An 18,129-nucleotide genomic window follows, 5' to 3' on the forward strand; every position below is an offset into this window, starting at 1 on the left:
TTGATGTCTCTGTCAGTTTCTGAAGAGCCCTCCTCCCAGTTGGGTGTCAAGGGTTGGAACGAGGTCACACTCATCCATAGGTACCAATGATCCTACATCAAAGTAGAAGTGATTTGGATCTTCAAGAGGAATAGACAACTTGCAATGAGAGCTTGAAAGGACAGCCATTCCTGCTTTAAGGAGGAATGCATCCTAAAGGAGATGACACCATAGTGGGACCCTCAAGGATGATGTGACAGAAGAACAGCAGTAGTTAATGCAGAAAATACAGGTTCCCCTCCCTATCTGAACTAAATTTTCACTCTGCTGTGCTCCTGAATAGATTCAGATACATTGTCATGTAAATCGTTTGCTGTCTGAACTCTTGCTACTTGCTAACTCAAAGTAGGAAGCAAATTTGGATGACTGGTATCATTATGTTTCTGAACTTGCTAGAAAAACTATTGCTACCTCATTCGGGATCTGGATAATGAAGATGTTTGGTAGGAAGAATGTGCATTGATAAGAAAAACGAAATTTACTGCAGATTCTGTGCCCTGCACAAGGCTTGACCCAGAGCAGGCAGGCACTCAGTAAATATTTGTTGAATAAATGAGGATGGTGGTGGTGGGGAAAGGGGAGGAAGCCTGCAAAAAAGATACTGATCCAACATTGAGGTCCTTTAAACTTCAGGGAAAGGAGCTCGATGGTTTTTCCCAGGGATTGAAACCCCAAATACTGATGGGTCCAGGAATATAAAGTGAACCGCATCCATGGAGGATAGAAAGTACCCAGCTCCATTCTATTGCAGTCACGGTGAAATAACAGCCCAGTGTTTTCAGATCTTCAGAGTTTTCAAGAGTCCCCAGAAATTCAGATTTTTTAAAAATATCATTGCCATCATTGTGAGGTGACAGGAGAAACCTCTGAGGCTGAATGCTGCTCATATTTTTATGCTAGAGACTATTGGTAAATGAAGCTTTAAGTGTAGCTAGAGCTCGCTGGACTCTCTAACTACACTTCCCAGAATCCTCTCCACCTACAACTTGCGTCCGTTGCCATAGATACTACTGAGCCCCTTTAAAGCTAGGGGGGTATGCACTTGAAGAGCTCGACTCCAGCCATCCGTTGCCAAAATACCAATCTGGCTTATGCGCAGTAAGGAGCGCTTAGACTAGGGCAGTTCGGGAAAGAAGGAGCAGAGGCTCCAACCCAGAGGATTCTGGAAATTAGGTAGTTTCCAGGATCCCCCACATCCCCCTCCCACGCAGGCGCCCTTCTGTGGAGGCAACGGGATGCTGTCGCCCTGGTGACGTCACTCCTGGCAGGCATGACGTCACCTCACTAAGCGCGCTAGCTGGGAGGCAAGGCTACACCAGGCAAGTCAAAGCAGCCCGACTTCAAGTTCACTTCTTTTTTTTTTTTTACTTTTTTTTTTTAAAGATTTTATTTATTTATTTGACAGAGAGATAGCCACAGAGGGAATGCAAGCAGGGGGAGTGGGAGAGGGAAAAGCAGACTCCCTGAGGGGTGTGGAGCCCGCTGGAGGGCTCCATCCCAGGATCCTGGGATCATGACCCCAGCGGAAGGTGGAGATGCCCAACGACTGTGCCACCCAGGCGCCCCTTCACACTCACTTTTTTTTTAATTTGACACAGAGAGGGAGAGATCACAAGTAGGCAGAGAGACAGGCAGAGAGAGGGGGGTAAGCAGGCTCTCCGCCGAGCAGAGAGCCTGACACAGGACTTGATCCCAGGACCCCGAGATCATGACGCAAGCCGAAGTCAGAGGCCCAACCCACTGAGCCACCCAGGTGCCCACGCTCACTTCTTAAGCTGATCCAAACCCATTCCGGTGAAGGCCTGGGGGTCGTAAGTTGGTGGCCCTAAAGTGCTTTTAGCTTGGGTAACAGTGTTTGGTTTTGTAAATGTCTTCCTGCTACAAGTCCAGCTACTCCCTTAACTTTTCTGTGAATTTACTGGGAGCAGTGCACGATAAACGGATAAGTAGTGTGATGAATGCTCCCAGAGAGCACAATCTGAGGCAGGAGAGACAGTTACCAAATAATTAGAATATAATTATAATATCAGCGTTAGGTTCAGGTGGAACTCGGGAAGGGAGAGGAGTTGCTCCAGCTGGGCTGGGTGGGTGTAGGGGAAAGTTTCCGATAGGAATAGCTGCAAGCGCTAGTGGCAAGAAATGGAGTTTTCCAAGAGCAACAGAGAAAAAGAACATTCCAGACAGAGGGAAAAGCACGTAGGAAGGTCAAGAGGGGGGAAATATTAATAACTTTGAAAAATAGTATTTAATGTCAATAATATTGATAGCAAACAGAAGGTGGTGTTTTCTGAACCATACTGTTTTAATGCCTTTAGTCATATCAACCTAGTCAAATGTCATTTATTAGTGTATCTATTATCTATTAGTGTATCTATTATCTTTTATTTTTATTAGTGTATCTATTATCTTTTATCTATTAGTGTATCTATTATCTCCCCATGTACAATGAGGATATGGAGGTATAGAGAGGTTAATGACTTTCAGTGAATAAGTAGGAGTAATCATTATTCTGTGTGGCCCTTGCTAATGGATTCTACTTGCAAAGCACTGTGCCATCTGTCTTCATAGAACATCAAATCCTATTGGAGCAGGATCCTACCCTTTTGAGCTCATTTAACTTTAATTACTTCTCCAAATACCCTATCTGCAAATAAAGTCTCTTTGAGGGTTAGGGCTTCAACACATCAATTTTGGGGATAACAGACATTCAATCCATAGCACTTTTCTACACCCACACTTGCATGCCAGACTCAAAAAGCTACTTATATCTCTTTCTTCGACTCTAGGCTTCCATACACTCTGGTCCCTCTGCCTCCAATAGCCCATCTCATTCTGTGCCTTCACTGGTCACATTTATGTCTCTTAGTCTGTTGGTTCTTATCTTCCAACCTACAGCCAAGGTGAGACCTCCTCCAAAAGTCATCCCTGATTGCCCAGAGCGGGTTAGAGGTCATCCTCTGTGCTCATACGATGCCCTGGACTACCCCCATCAAGCACAAAATATCACACTAGGGCCAACTGCCTGTAACCATGAGATTATCATGTACCCTAATCCTAGCAATAGTGATTGGCCCAAGGGGTGGGCCCAAGACCCAAGAAGGACCAATCAGAACCCCTCCCTGGGATTGCTATATAAATTCAGTTGCACCCATGCTATTGGCTTCAGCCAATGAGATGTGGATGAAAGTGACATATGTCACTGATCTCATTTAACTTGCATGACTATTGAGAGAGGAAGGAGGATTTAAGTAACCCATACAAGACCCACAGTTGGTCAAGGACAGTATCAGGACTAATGTCCTTATAAAAAAGAGGAAGAGACACCAGAGTTCTCTCTCCACATGATCCTGTACCAAGGAAAAACCATGTGATGATGTATCCAGAAGGTGGCCATCTCCAAGCAAGGAAGAGAGTTCTCACCAGAAATCAACCATGCTGGCTGTGGGATCTAGGAGTTCCAGGCTGCAGAACTGTGAGAAAAGTAGTTTTAGTTTATGGTATTTTATTATGGCCACCCAAGCTGATTAATATAGAGTGCCATGGGGCGCCTGGGTGGCTCAGTCGTTAAGCGGCTGCCTTTGGCTCAGGTCATGATCCTAGAGTCCTGGGATTGAGCCCCACATCAGGCTCCCTGTGCAGCGGGAAGCCTGCTTCTCCCTTTCCCACTCCCCCTGCTTGTGTTCCCTCTCTCGCTGTGTCTCTCTCTCTCTGTCAAATAAATAAATAAAATCTTTAAAAAAATTTTTGTAAAAAGAGCATCATGAAGTGAAGGCTGTCTTCAGGCTCACTGGGCTTCAGGTACCAGGCTAAGACCTGGACACTTTGCTGAGGGCAGTGCCAAGCCAGAGGAAGGACTGGATCTGCTTTGGGTGCAAAAAGACCATTCTGGGTTGGGGGTGGGGTGCTCCTGGGTGGTGCAGTCAGATAAGCATCTGACTCTTGATTTGGGCTCAGGTTGTGATCCCATGGGTTATGAGATCGAGCCCCATGTCAGGCTCTGAGCTCAGCACAGAGTCTGCTTGGAATTTTTTCTCCCTGTCCCTCTGCCCCTCCCCAAGCTTGTGCACGCTCGCTCGCTCTCTCTCTCTCCCTCAAATAAGTAAATAAGTAAATATTTAAAAAGAAAGAAAGAAAGACACTTCTGGGGTGGAGGGACAGACTAGAGGGGAGACACTAGGGGCCAGGAGGTTTGAGATGAGATTGCAGTGAGGTTGTAGGGTGAGGACAAGATTTGAGCCATGGCCAAGTTCATGGGCATGGAGAGGGCAGCTGAGCTGGGGAGCCTGAGGGTGAGAAGAGGAACTTCCCTGGACCCACTGTCGCTGGCTGGATCGTTGAGCCTTGGGGTTGCAAAGGTCTCCCTAGGGCTGTTGGACACATCTTCCCAGGGTAGCTGTATGAGTTAATTAAGCTAATAAAGCCCGCTGCATTTGTCATTAAGTGACATCTGGTCTTTTTCAGTTTGACAGTGGTTCATCTAGGTTTTACTCATGTGTATACATAGATTTTACATCTTTATAAATATGAAAGATATATAACTTTGTGATTTTTCTTCTTTTAATGTTCATTCACAAGTATTTCCCCATGTGTCCTGATCATAATTATTTCAGGCTCAATAACAATTCATAGGCCAGATATACCATTGTTTATTTAACCAATCCCCTGAGTTCATATAACTGAAAATAACTATTTGTTATTTGGTTTCTGATTGGAGATTCCCCACCACCCCAGTGACAATTCAGGGAGTTAGGCTCCTTCCGTTTTCAACATAGGACTTCCAGGGTCATAGTCTTCATCTACAGCCACAGAAGGGAAAAGACTGTGGGAGGTGACAAGTGAGAGGTTTCAATGGGCCAGGTCTGGGTTTGACATGCATGTTCACTTCTCTCATTTTATTGGCTAGAACTTAGTCATGTGACCACCCCAGATTACAAGGGAGGCTGGAAAATGTAGTCTAGCTGTGTGCAGAGAACGTAGGGGAAAGACTTTGAAGAAGCGCTATCTGCCTCACATTACCCCCAATGAGGGATTACAGAGAAGAAAACCTCGTAGACAGTGGAAGAGAACTGCCCCAGATCACAAAGAGATTACAATCTATAGGGCAAATATGGCACTAAAATCCAAATAGCCCTTTTTTTTTCCATTAGATTTTTCATCACTCTTCTTTGAAAAGCAAAAACCTATGGGATTTTATTAATCTTGTACCCAGTAATTTTATATAATTATGTTGTGGCTTATCTTAGTGTTTCTTTTGATTCTCTGACTTCCAAGATAAAAATCATATCACATTTAAAGAAGGATGAAAACCCAGACTTCTCCATTCAGATGATACCTTTTCTTTCTCTCGTCTAACTACATTGATAGTTCTTCCAAAAGTGGTCATGCTAGACAGTTTGTTTTGTTTGGACTGACAGTTTGTTCTGACTTTAATGGTGAATCTCTTGGTTTTTAGCATTAAGCCTGATTTGGGGTTTTAATGATATGCATATAATTAAAAACAAGAGAGAGGCAAGTAACTCCTTAAGATTTTTGTCATTATTGAGGCACCTAGGTGGCTCAGTTGGTTAAGCAACTGCCTTTGGCTCAAGTCATGATCAAAGTCCTGCGATGGGGCCTGGGTTGGGCTCCCTGCTCAGTGGGGGTTCTGCTTCTCCCTCTCCCTCTGCCCCCCCACCCCCCACTAGTGCTCCCTCTCTCAAATAAATAAAATTGTCATTACTATTCAAGATGGGCCTATTTTTTTTAAGATTTTATTTTATTTATTTGACAGAGATCACAAGTAGGCATAGAGGCAGGCAGAGAGAGAGGAAGAAGCAGACTCCCTGCTGAGCAGAGAGCCCAATGCTGGGTTCAATCCCAGGACCCTGGGATCATGACCTGAGCAGAAGGCAGAGGTTTTAACCCAATGAGCCACCCAGGTGCCCCAAGATGAGCCTATTCTTAAATATATTAAGTTTATGTAGACATGACTTATTACTGGAGGTTCTCAAAACCCTTTTCATAGCCATGGATGTGATGGCATTACTTTGATATATCAATTAGCAAATTCTGTGATAGCCCAATATCAAACCATCCTTGCATTCCTGGACATATACCTCCCAGCTCCCACTACAGGGGTCTGTTTCCCTTACCACACCACCCTTTAAGAGGTGGTGAAACTGAGGCAAACAGGAAGCGGATGCCCAGGGATAGCAAGTAATTAAGTGACAGAGGCTCAATTCATTCACCATCAATTTAGATGGGGCCAACTGTCCTGTGGACTTCAACTACAGGGGTAAAATTTGTTAGATGGGTTAAATGGGCTATGATGTCCCCTCCTGTGAAGGGCAGCGAAAAGACTGGCTAAAATGGGTGTGTTCGCTGTGTCTGTACAGCCAGACATTTCTCAATACCAGGTTCCCTCCTGCCCGACATCGTTCTCCCAGACTCCATTTCCCAACATTCCCTGGCATTAGAGACCTGAGGCCGGGAGGAGCGTGAGCCCGCTATGACTTCTGGAAAATGTAGTCCAGCTGCGAAGTCGCGTCGGGGCTTGACAGTACCGAGACAACTACCGCGCAGGCGCATTCCGCGGCCCGCCAGAGGGAGGGAAGGCCTGGCCACTCTCCGCAACCCGCGGGGGCTCACAGGTGAGTCCCAACCTAGAGGCGGGAGCGGGTGGGTGCGGGCGGAGCGGGACAGGCTGGTGGGTGCTCAGGACGGCGGGCCCGAGTCCTGCCTGGGGCCATGCTGTGCGGTGTCCCGCCCCCTCCTATCTCTTGCGAGGCGGGCCCCAGAGCGCCGCTGCCAGCCGGAGGATCTCAACGCGCAGGAATTGGGCGCCTGCTGTTTGCCAGGAGTCAGCGAGCGCGGAACTGTGCGATCTCCCAGGAGGGAGACTGTGCATTTCCATACTTCGCTGGTGAAGAAACAGACTAGGCGGCTTCTCGCAGATCCCAGTGGTCGGCCTGGGGTGTTTGCCCCGAAACCCCACCGCGTACTCTGCACAGTCACGCCCTCGGTCTCTGTCCTTATCCTGAGAATGCCACCCTTTCTCTGGGTCTCTAATCGCTCTGTGTTCTCCCCCCACCCTCCCAAACCCCTTTCAGTCCCTCTTTCTGTGTGTCTGCGGCCCCTCTTCCGAGTCTGTGTCTGTTTCTAAAAACAGGGCCATTATCTTCCAAGACCACAGCACCATGATCACACAGCAGGACAGTAACATCGATAAAAACTGTTAGCTAATCTGCAGACCCTCAGATTTTGCTGACTGTCCCAGTAATGTACTTAATGGCAAAAGCAAAGCCCACACCACACACTGGGTAAGTTGTTAGGGCCCTTTAGTCTCCGTGAACCAGACGCAGTTCCTCAGTCTTTCTTTGATTTTGATGATCTTGGCAATTCTGAAGATTACAGACCAGGTATTTCTAGAATGTCCTTGGTCTGGATTTGTTCGGTGTTTCCTCTCTTTTAGATTTAGGTTTGGCGGGAATACCTAAATTCAGGGTGACGCAGTGTCTCATCAGAGCAGGAGCCCGTCATGTTTGCCCATCACAGGTCATGTGCGTCTTGATCACTTGGCTGTGGTGGTGTCCGCCAGGCATTTCTGTTCTAAAGTTACCTTCTTTTTGTGATTATTAAGTAACTTACGAGGACATAGGGGAGAGTCTGTAAGACTTTGCTTCTCATTTCCTCATCAGAATTTCGCCCACTGGTTTCAGCCTTCAGCTGCTGGCGTTCCTCTGTAACTGGAAACAGGTGCGATGCTGCGTCTTATTTCTGGACTGTTTTAGTTTCCTGTTGCTGCTGTAACAAGTGACCACAAACTTGGTGGCTTTAAACGGCACGAATGTGTTCTCTTACAGTTCAGGAGGTCAGAAGTCTGCAGTGGGTTTTACCGTGCTGAAATCAAGGTGTCAACAGAGTGGTGCTCCCTTGTGGGCTCTAGGGGACAATCCGTTTCCTTGCCATATTCCCGCAGCTTCTAGAAGCTGCTTGTTTCTTAGATGAGGCCTCTTCTTCCAGCTTCAAAGCCAGAGAGATAGTGTCTTCTCTCTCTGACTCTGCTCCTCTTTACTTCCTTCACTTGGCCTTCTCCTCCCGATCAAATACCCCCCTGCCTCTCTCTTCTAAGATTTATGATTGCATTTAGGCCCCACCAGATAATCCAGGATAATCTTCCTATTTAGAGGCACTTAACTTAATCACATCACAGGTTCATCGCACAAGATACAAGAGTGGGGCCATTGCTCCACCAACCATCTGGCCTATATCCAGGCCTGTCTCCCCCACCAGGTGGGGAGCCCCTTTAGGGCAGAGCCTCATCTCGCTCGTTATTATGTCCTCAGATGAGCCCGTCACTCTCACATGAGTCTCAGAGCATATCTGATGAATAAACAGAAGTGACCATAGTCCAAACACCAATTCTTCTTTGGCAGAGTTTTTTGTTGTTGTTGTTTTTTGGGAGGTTTTTTGCAGGGTCTTTTAAACTTTATTTCAACAGGTGGGACATTTCTTCAAACAACATCTTAAGAGAGATCAGGATCCTTATGCTGGATTTGTAAGGCAGATAGAAGGAGCTCTGTAGGGGCACCTGAGTGGCTCATTTGGACTCTTTATCTCAGCTCAGGTCTTGATCTCAGGGTCACAAGTTCAAGAACCGCATTGAACTCTACACCTTTTTTTTTTTTTTCTTAAAGAAGGAGCTCTGCAAAAAAGGGTAGATCCATGCCACAGAATACTATTCAGACACAAAAAGAAATGAAAACTTGGGTGCCTGGGTGGCTCAGTGGGTTAAGCCTCTGCCTTCGGCTCAAGTCATGATCTAAGGGTCCTGGGATCAAGTCCCGCATCATGCTCTCTGCTTGGCAGGGAGCCTGCTTCCTCCTCTCTCTCTCCCTGCCTCTCTGCCTACTTGTGATCTCTCTCTGTCAAATAAATAAATAAAATCTTTTTTAAAAAAAAAGGAATGAAGACTTGATACGTGGTGGAACATGAATGAATCTGGAACACAGTATGCTAAATGAAAGAGGCCGAATACAAAAAGCCACATATTATATGATTCCATTCATAGGAAAGGTCCATAATAGGCAAATCCATTAAGATAGAAAGATGAGGGGTGCCTGGGTGGCTCAGTGGGTTAAAGCCTCTGCCTTCCGCTCAGGTCATGATCTTAGAGTCCTGGGATCGAGCCCTGCATTGGGATCTCTGCTCAGTGGGGGCCTGCTTCCCTCTCTCTCTCTCTGCCTGCCTCTCCAACTACTTGTGATCTCTCTCTGTGTCAAATAAATAAATAAAATCTTTAAAAAAAAAAAAAGAAAGATGAGGGGTGCCTGGGTGACGCAGTCAGTTAAGTGATTGGTTTCAGCTCAGGTGGTGATCTCAAGGTCATGGGATTGAGCTCCAAGTCAGGCTCTGCGCTCAGTGCAGAGTCTGCTTAGGACTCTGTCCCTCTCCCTCTATCCCTAACCCCTCAGTAAAATAAATAAACCAGTCTTTTTTAAAAAAAGAAAGAAAGATGAGTAGTTTTCAGGGGCTGGCATCAGAGGGCTGGGACAGAATAGGGATATTTGGGAGTGACTGGTTAACGATTCCTTTTAGGGCAATGATGAAAATGTTCTGGAACCAGATTGTTATGATGGTTGCACAACATTGTGAACATCTTAAATGCCACTGAACTGTGTCAGTTAAAGTGATTAAAGTGGGGACACCTGAGTGGCTCAGTTGGTTAAGCATCTGCCTTCGGCTCAGGTCCCGATGCTGGGGTCTTGGGATTGAGTCCTGCATCAGGCTCCTTGCTCAGTGGGGTGCCTGCTTCTCCCTCTGCCTGTTGCTCCTTCTGGTTCTGCTCTCTCTCCAACAAATAAATAAATAAATAAAATATTTTTTTAAAAAATGAAGGCGTTAAGATGTTATGTTACATGTTATATGCATTTAACCACAAGGAAAAAAAAAAGTAAGAATGAAAAGATGGCTTAGCTCTGCAGCCAGACTTCTGAGTGTGAGTCCCAGTTTGACACTTGAAATCTCTGACCTTGAGCAAGGGCGTTGACCTCTAGTTCTTCTATTTCCTTCTCTCGGGATAATTCTAGCGTCATCTTTTGGAGCTGTTATGTGGGTGCAGTGAGCCGAGGTGCCTGATTGCTACCGGTTGTTAGTATAGAGGGTCCCCTCTGTTATGAGGCATCTTTGGGAAAACGTTTATCTGTCTGTCTGAGCCAGAACTGACCCTCTCTGTGCTCCAGTCTCCTCCTCCAGCTCTGCAGACTCAGACCTGGTCTTTTCTCCTGGAGACACATGCCCAGGACCCTGCAAGGGCCACAGGACCCTGATGGCTGAGGACCAGGTGAGTTCGGGCTTCCCCATCCCCAGGATGATTTTGTGAACCCCAGAGGGCCATCGCATCTCTGCCTATTGGCTGAAGATTTCTCCCCCTGCCAGGCATGGGGAAGAGACTATGGTGGGAGGGGCTGTGAGCCTGGGAAGTGCTGGGAGGAGGAGAGAAGGAAGGGCAGGATGCCCTGAGCTGGGACTTTATGACCCGGTCTAAAAACCACTCTAATGCTCAGCGGACTATGAGTTGCCAAAAGAGGTGGGCAGTGGATGGTTTTGCTTCGCTCTGGAGCCTTATCCTTGGAGTCAGGGATGGGGATTGGGATCCCAGTGCAGGTCTGGGATGGAGTGCCACTTAGTTATCACTCTTGCACACATGTCTTGATTTTTAAAAAAGTGTTTTTTAAGGATGTCATATACAGGTGTGCAGGTTGTGCACTGCACAAGGGTGCCTCTTCTCAGTGGCGGGGTTCACATCATATACCTCATACACTGGTACATAATGGCAGTTTTCATGCAGATGGCAGTAAACAATGATTTACTAAAATAATTGGCATATTATAAAGACTTTCCAACAGATGGCAGTAAAGAGTCACACAAAAGGAAGCTTTTTCCACCTGCCAAGGAACCTCTGGGCTAGTAGCTGCCCCAGATTTTCTACATTTCTGTGGGCCATTTTAATTCAGTTTTCTCAAACCTGCTGAGTCTGTATGTTCCAGCCTGAAATGCTAAGAGCTGGTTCAACCACTAGCGATGGTAGGCTCTTGACCCATGACCTCTCTGGGCCCAGAGTTCTAGAAGGATGTGCCCCTCCACCATGTAAAATTGGCCCTTGCAGGAATCATTGACCTTTAAGGATGTGGCTGTGGACTTCACCCTGGAGGAGTGGGGCCAGCTGGGGCCTGGCCAGAGGGAGCTGTACTGGGATGTGATGCTGGAGAACTACCGGAACCTTCTTTCCCTGGGTGAGGCCCTGCCCCTGCCTTCCCAGGAAGAGGCGTGATGGCCCCGCTTCTGCTCTCATCTCTTTTGTGCCCACCCACTGCTCAACAGTGGGCATTTGCTGAGGTCATGGGGTGCCCTCTCTGCTCTTTTCACTGGTCCCTCTCGCCTGGCCTCTGTCTGTCCCTCTGTCTCTCCACCGCTTCTCCTAGAGTCTCTGTGTCCCCCAGGGCCCCAAGTCCTCTGCCTGTCCTGCAAAATCCTCAACCTGTGCCCCCACCTTCTCTTCTTGCTTCCCTTTCCATGTGTGGTGACCTCAGGGTCTTCCCTGCAATGCCTGTTCTAGAATCTCAGACTCCAGATGCATCCTTGGATGTCCTCCAGTCGTCTGGCTCCATCTTTCAAAGGCACAGAAATGCTGTTCCCCAAATATGTCTCTCTAGTCCTGTGTTGTCCACCCACCCACCTACTGCACCCCGTCAACGCCCTTCACATTTGTCACCCTCACCCTGAGCTCCGCATCTCCACACTGTCCTGTTCCTCCTCCCCTGGGCCCCTGCCCCCAGACCAGACACCCCCAGCCCCATCCTCGCTCCTCCCTACCCCCTCCTCAACAGCCCCTCATATCCTCTCTGCCTCCCAACAGTCTCTACCCATCCCCTCCTCTCTGTCCCTACAGCCCCGCCCTGACCCACTCTGGCCTCTTCAGCTGTCTGTCTGGCCACCTCCATCTCTCCTCAACTTCTTTTTCTGATTCTTCTATCTGGCCTTTTCCCTGTAAGCTCTGGTGCTTTGAAACTCCTTCCTCAGCCGTCCTCACTCACACACTTTCACTGGACAAACTCACCAAAAACAAAAAACTCACCATAAACTTCTGCATCAGGGACTGCAGGAAAGCCCCCAGGTAAGCCCCCAGGTTTGGGGGCTTGAGGAGGGAGGCCCCCCAGGCCTCAGTTGCACTCACACTGCAGTGAAAGGACACCAAGCGCAGTCAGCTAAGAGATAAGCCATGTGGGGTGATGTCTAGGGGAGACCAGGCCAGAGTCCCCTCCCCAAGGAGTCACACAGGACATCCAACAGGATGTGACAGTACGTGTGAGGTGTTGCCCACCAGGGGACGCTCGTTAGAGACCTTCCACCCCCACCCTTCCGCAGTCAGCGCCCAGGGTTTTCACTGAGGTCCAGTCACGTCTGCGGCCAAACTCTAGACTTCCCAAAGGAAAGCAGGGGTTCATCAGAAACCATGCTGTGCGCCCAGCAGCTTGGGCACGGGGAGCCCTTCTGTCAGTCAGGGAACACTGAGAACCCTCCTGAATCCCAGCTGTCCAGACGCCAGCTGCAGGCTGCCTTGTAAGCAGGCCTTTCCAAGGAGAGCCTGCTGGTGTGACCCCTTTTCTGCACAAGTTAGGTGTAAAGAGTGAGGTTGCTTTTGCCTGTCCCCTGCAGAAATATATTTCTTCACAGTTCAGAGGCCAGAAGTGCAAAATCCAGCCGTGATCAGGGCCCTGCTCCCTCTGGAGGGTCCAGGCCAGAGTCCTTCCTGGATGCAGCTTCTGGAGGCTCCTGGCAGCACTTGCTGTTCCTTGCCCTGTACCCCCTCACCCCAATCTTGGCCTCCATCTTCACATGACCTTTTCCCTCCACATGTGTCTGTGTGTCTCTCCTCTTCAAACAAGGACACCGGTCTTTGGACTCAGGGCCCAGCCTGCTCCCAGAGGACCTCATCACTAATTACAGCTGCAAAGCCCCTGTTTCTGAGTAGGGTCACATTCTGCAGTTTCTGTGGACGAAATTTTAGGAGAGCCCTGTTCAACCCACTCTGGGAAAAGGGAAATCAGTGTGGTCTCAAAGACAGCAGGCATTAAAAAAAAGGAGATAGAAAGAGATGAGATTAATTTTAGGTATGTATTTTCTTGTACCTGGTCCATCCAAAAAATGGTCATTTTGGCACCTGTTGAGATGATAATCAATGTGCCAATTATTGATGATATTTTTCTATTTTTCTTCTTGATAAGTCAGTCTTTGAATTTCAGTGTGTACCTCACACTCAGCTTGAACAGCACAGAACCAAAGATTGATTGATTGATTAACTGATTTTAGAGAGAGTGAGAGACTTTGAGTGGGGGGAGGGACAGAAGGAGGAGAGAGAAAGGGAATCTCAAGTAGACTTCCCGTTGAGCATGGAGCCAGGACCCTGAGATCACGATCTGAGCTGAAACCCAGAGTCAGACACTTAACCAACTAAGCCGCCCACACTCCTGGAACATTAGAGTTTCTCATCACTAGGCACCCAATGTATACAGCTCCCCTGCAGACCCAGGGCCTGGGGCTGAGCTCTGAGGCCTCCTGATGACTTCCAGCCATGGCCAAATCTGGTATCTTTTCCAGGGGCCGGGCCTCCTGGGTCCAAACCTGACGTGATCTCCTGTCTGGAGCGAGGGGAGGAGCCCAGAATGGAGAAGAGGGAAGCCCAGCTAGCTGCCTGTCCAGGTGGGTGAGTTCGTCCAGCAGATGTGAGCTATCTGCCTGCCCTGTCTGTCTGGATCAGTGACAAAAATGAGGCAGCATCGCACACAGCCATAGTCATGGGCTGTGGGCTCAAATCCCAGCCCCAGAACTTCCTGGCTCTGTGACCTTCGGGCAGGTCATTTTGCCCCTCTGTGCCTTGATTTCCTCGCCTGCAAAATGGGGTCAGTAATAGTACCCTGGGTTGGAAAAGATGAATGAATGAACACGTAAAAGTATAGCCCAGCACCTGGCACGTCGTAACTCCCCTGGTCAGAATAGGCTACAGTGATTCTTTATCGGGAATCATCTGTGTAGGGACCCAAAAGTGGGACCCCACTGGACATGCTGGGGGACAGGAGTCCAGATGTTTGCCCCCCACTGGCCCATGAACTCCATGAGGGGAGGGGGTTGGAGCTTCTTTGTTTCCATCACTGTCCACCATGTTGTGGGGTGAGACTTGCCCCCTCCTTCCCCTTCACCACAGCCCATTGGTCCCCAGTGCTGCCCTCCTGCCCCCTAACTTTTCCCAGACTGCTGTGCTGTCTCCCACAACCCTGGCTCGGGCCTCAGATTCCCTTGGCCAGACCCTCAGCCCAGCCTCCTCCCTCACCTCCCAGCCCCCCGTTCATCTCACACAGCCTGAGAGGGGTTTTTCCACACCTGGAGCTAATCCCACTCCTCCCCTACTCACAGCCCCCCTATGGCTCCCTAGTACCCCTGACAGCAAACCCTAGCACTGTGGTTAGCACGTAACAGGTATGCAATTAATAGGGGTCCCAAGAACAGATCTACTAGCATCAAAAAATCCATCCCCTCCAACAAATCCCACATGGATATGCTTCCTGCTTATCATCTCTTCTCTATACTTCCCTTTCTCCAAATTGCAATATTGTGCTGCAAAGGCCTCACACATATTTAATATTTATTGACCTTTTTTAAAAAAGATTTCATTTGTTTGAGAGAGAGCCAGAACAAGCAGGGAAAGGGGCAGAGGAACAAGAAGACTCCCTGCTGAGTGGGGAGCCTGACACGGGGCTCAATCCCAGGACCCTGAGATCGTGACCTGTGCCAAAGGCAGACACTTAACTGACTGAGCCACCCGGGTGCCCCTATGTATTAATATCTCTTGATCAAATTAAAGTTATGTGTGTTCATCACTGAAACTTTGAAAATCTAAATAAGAATAAGGCAGGAAATGAAACTCTCCTCATAATGCTGCTTATCTCTCAAAAAAATTTACTTTTCTCATTTTACCCCAAAGCTTTACTATATTTTTTAAAAGATTTTATTTATTTATTTGACAGAGAGAGACACAGCGAGAGAGAACACAAGCAGGGGGAGTGGTAGAGGGAGAAGCAAGATTCCCGCCAAGCAGGGAGCCCAATGCAGGGCGCGATCCCAGGACCCTGGGATCAGGACCTGAGATGAAGGCAGACACTTAACCAACTGAACCCCCCTTTTTTTAATTACAAAAGTAAATAATAACAACATGAAAAACCTTGAGGACATGATGCTAAATTAAATAAGCCAGACACAAAATGACAAATATTGTATGATTCCACTTACATGAGGTGCCTAGAGTAGGCAAATTCATTGAACCAGAGTTGAGTGGTGGTGCCCAGGGGCTGGGGAAGGAGCAGCTGGCGTTAGTTTTTAATGAGTACAATGTTTCAGTCAGGGAAGATGAAAAGGTTCTGGAGGTGGATGGTGGTGGTGATTGCACCCTAGCATGAGTGCTCACATGCAACCCAACAGCACGCCTAAAAATGACCTAAATGTCACATTTTATGTTGTATGTATTTTACCACAATAAAAAAGTAAATAATAATAAAGTCAAAATGTTCCAACTTGGTGGGGGGTGGGGGTGCCTAGGTGGCTCAGTTGGTTAGGTGTCTGTCTTTTGCTCATGTCATGATCCCAGGATCGAGCCCTGCATCAAGCTCCCTGCTCAGTGGGGGAGTCTGCTTCTCCCTTTCCCTCTGCTGCTCCCCATGCTCATGCCCTCGCTTGCTTACTCTCTCAAATAAATAGGTAAAAAAAAATTTTTTAACATATTTTTATTTTTAGGGTATTTGGAAGCCATCCTTCCATGTCACAACACAAATCTCCCTTGCCTTTTGAAAGAGCTACCTAAACTTTGAAACTTGCCTTTTAAAGTTTTCCAGTGTCAGTTCAACTTAATCAGTGTCCTTGGTCCTGACGCAGATGATAGTCACATTTTCCATGTCTTTCAGCCTTGGATACCAGCTCTACAACACCTCAGGAGACACTTCTGAGAGAGAGCATTTCTGAAGAGGCCACTTCCCCTGTGGGAAAGAGGGAGGGGCTTTTAAGGGCAGTGCTTGGAGATGCCAGGCTGGGGGGATCTTGGGCCTGGAGCTGTCGGTTGGAGGACCAGGAAAAGCAAGAGAGGCGTTTGAGGTGTTTGTTTGCTCCTTGCAAGGAAACCATCTGTGGGGAGAGAGGCATGGGGTGTCTCAAGCTGGGGCAGAGCTTCAGACAGACCTCAGCCTTCATCAAGAAGCAAAGAGGGCTGGTGGGAGAGAGAACTCGGAAGAGGAATGGACCAAGAAAGATCCTGAAATGCCAAAGAACCTTCATAGAAAAGAAGCCATTTAACTGCATAGAATGTGGGAAAACCTTCATTTACCATTCAGACTATATTCTGCACCAGAGGATTCACACAGGAGAGAAACCCTACAAGTGCAATGATTGTGGGAAGGCATTTAGCAACAGCTCATATTTCATTCAGCACCACATCATACACACGGGAGAGAAGCCCTACGTGTGCGGTGAGTGCGGCAAGACCTTCACTCAGAGCTCATCGCTTACTGAGCATCAAAGGATCCACACTGGAGAGAAGCCATACAAATGCAAGGAATGTGGGAAGGCTTTCACCCAGAGCTCCTCCCTCATTAAACACCAGCGGTGCCATACTGGGGAAAAACCCTATAAATGCGACCAGTGTGGGAAGTTCTACTCACAGGTGTCCCACCTCACCCGCCACCAGAAAATCCACACAGGGGAGAAGCCCTACAAATGTGCCGAGTGTGGCAAAGCCTTCTGTCACACTTCCTCCTTGACTCAGCACCAGACCATCCACACCGGAGAGAAACCCTACAAATGTAACGAGTGTGGGAAAACCTTCAGCCACAGCTCATCCCTGTCCCAGCACCAGCGAGTTCACACGGGAGAGAAACCCTATGAGTGCTCCGAGTGTGGAAAGGCCTTTAGCCACAGTTCATCCCTGACTCAGCATCAGAGAATTCACACTGGTGAGAAACCCTATGAGTGTAATGAGTGTGGGAAGGCTTATACACAGATTTCCCACCTCATGAGGCACCAGAGTGTTCACATGGGAGAAAAACCCTACATATGTAATGAATGTGGAAAGGCTTTCAGTCACACCTCGTCCTTCACACAACACCAGGCAATTCACACTGGTGAGAAGCCCTACAAATGTAACGAATGTGGAAAAACCTTCAGCCAGAACTCTTCGCTCACCCGCCACCAGAGGATTCACACTGGGGAGAAGCCTTATGAGTGTAAAGTTTGCGGGAAGGCCTATACCCAGATTTCCCACCTCATCCAACACCAGAGGATTCACACTGGAGAGAAGCCTTATGAGTGCAGCGACTGTGGGAAAGCCTTCAGCCGGAGCACCCACCTTATCGAACATCAGAAAATCCACACGGGCGAGAAACCCTACAAGTGCAGAGAATGTGGGAAAACATTCAGTCACAACTCCTCCCTCACCCAGCATCAGAGAATTCACACTGGCGAGAAACCCTATGCCTGTAAGGAATGCGGGAAAGCCTTCAACCAGAGCATCCACCTTATTCAGCATCAAAGGACCCATACCGGAGAGAAACCCTATAAATGTAACAACTGTGGAAAAACCTACACCCAGATTTCACACCTTATTCAACACCAGAAGGTTCACATGGGTGGAAAACGCTATGTGTGTAAGGAATGTGGGGAGGATTTCAGCTGGAGTTCACTCCTGACTAAACACCGGAGGCTTCACGCTATGCACAGCACCTACGTCTGCAATGATTTTGAGAAACCCTTTGCATGGAGCACACAGCTTGCTGATATTCCGAGAACTCTTGCTGACCAGAAAGCCTAAGAAATTAGACCGTGGGCGATTCTGATGCTGGGTTCAGTGCAGCCTTCATCAGCACCAGTAACTTCCTCCCAGAGAGGAACCCTAACACCATATACTGTGAGAGAGAGTTGCTTCTCTGTTTCCTACAAGGAGCTGGTGCCATTGATCACCTGCTGGGACACCTTCTGATCATTTTAGGAGCTCCCTCCTAAAATCTCAGCTTC

The 18,129-nt window shown here is 48.1% G+C and overlaps 1 protein-coding gene across 1 annotated transcript; it reads left to right on the top strand.

Moving 5' to 3' along the window:
• Positions 1-11,222: 11,222 nt before the first annotated feature.
• On the top strand, positions 11,223-17,904 carry LOC122911793 (zinc finger protein 883-like). The gene is given in 4 exon segments (XM_044256814.1): positions 11,223-11,312; positions 13,678-13,779; positions 16,032-17,578; positions 17,580-17,904. Coding segments are annotated over 4 exon segments (1,908 nt in total). The 5' UTR covers positions 11,223-11,278; the 3' UTR covers positions 17,805-17,904.
• Positions 17,905-18,129: the final 225 nt, after the last annotated feature.

The sequence above is a fragment of the Neovison vison genome, chromosome 7, assembly GCF_020171115.1.
Source record: "Neovison vison isolate M4711 chromosome 7, ASM_NN_V1, whole genome shotgun sequence".
Classification (NCBI taxonomy): domain Eukaryota; kingdom Metazoa; phylum Chordata; class Mammalia; order Carnivora; family Mustelidae; genus Neogale; species Neogale vison.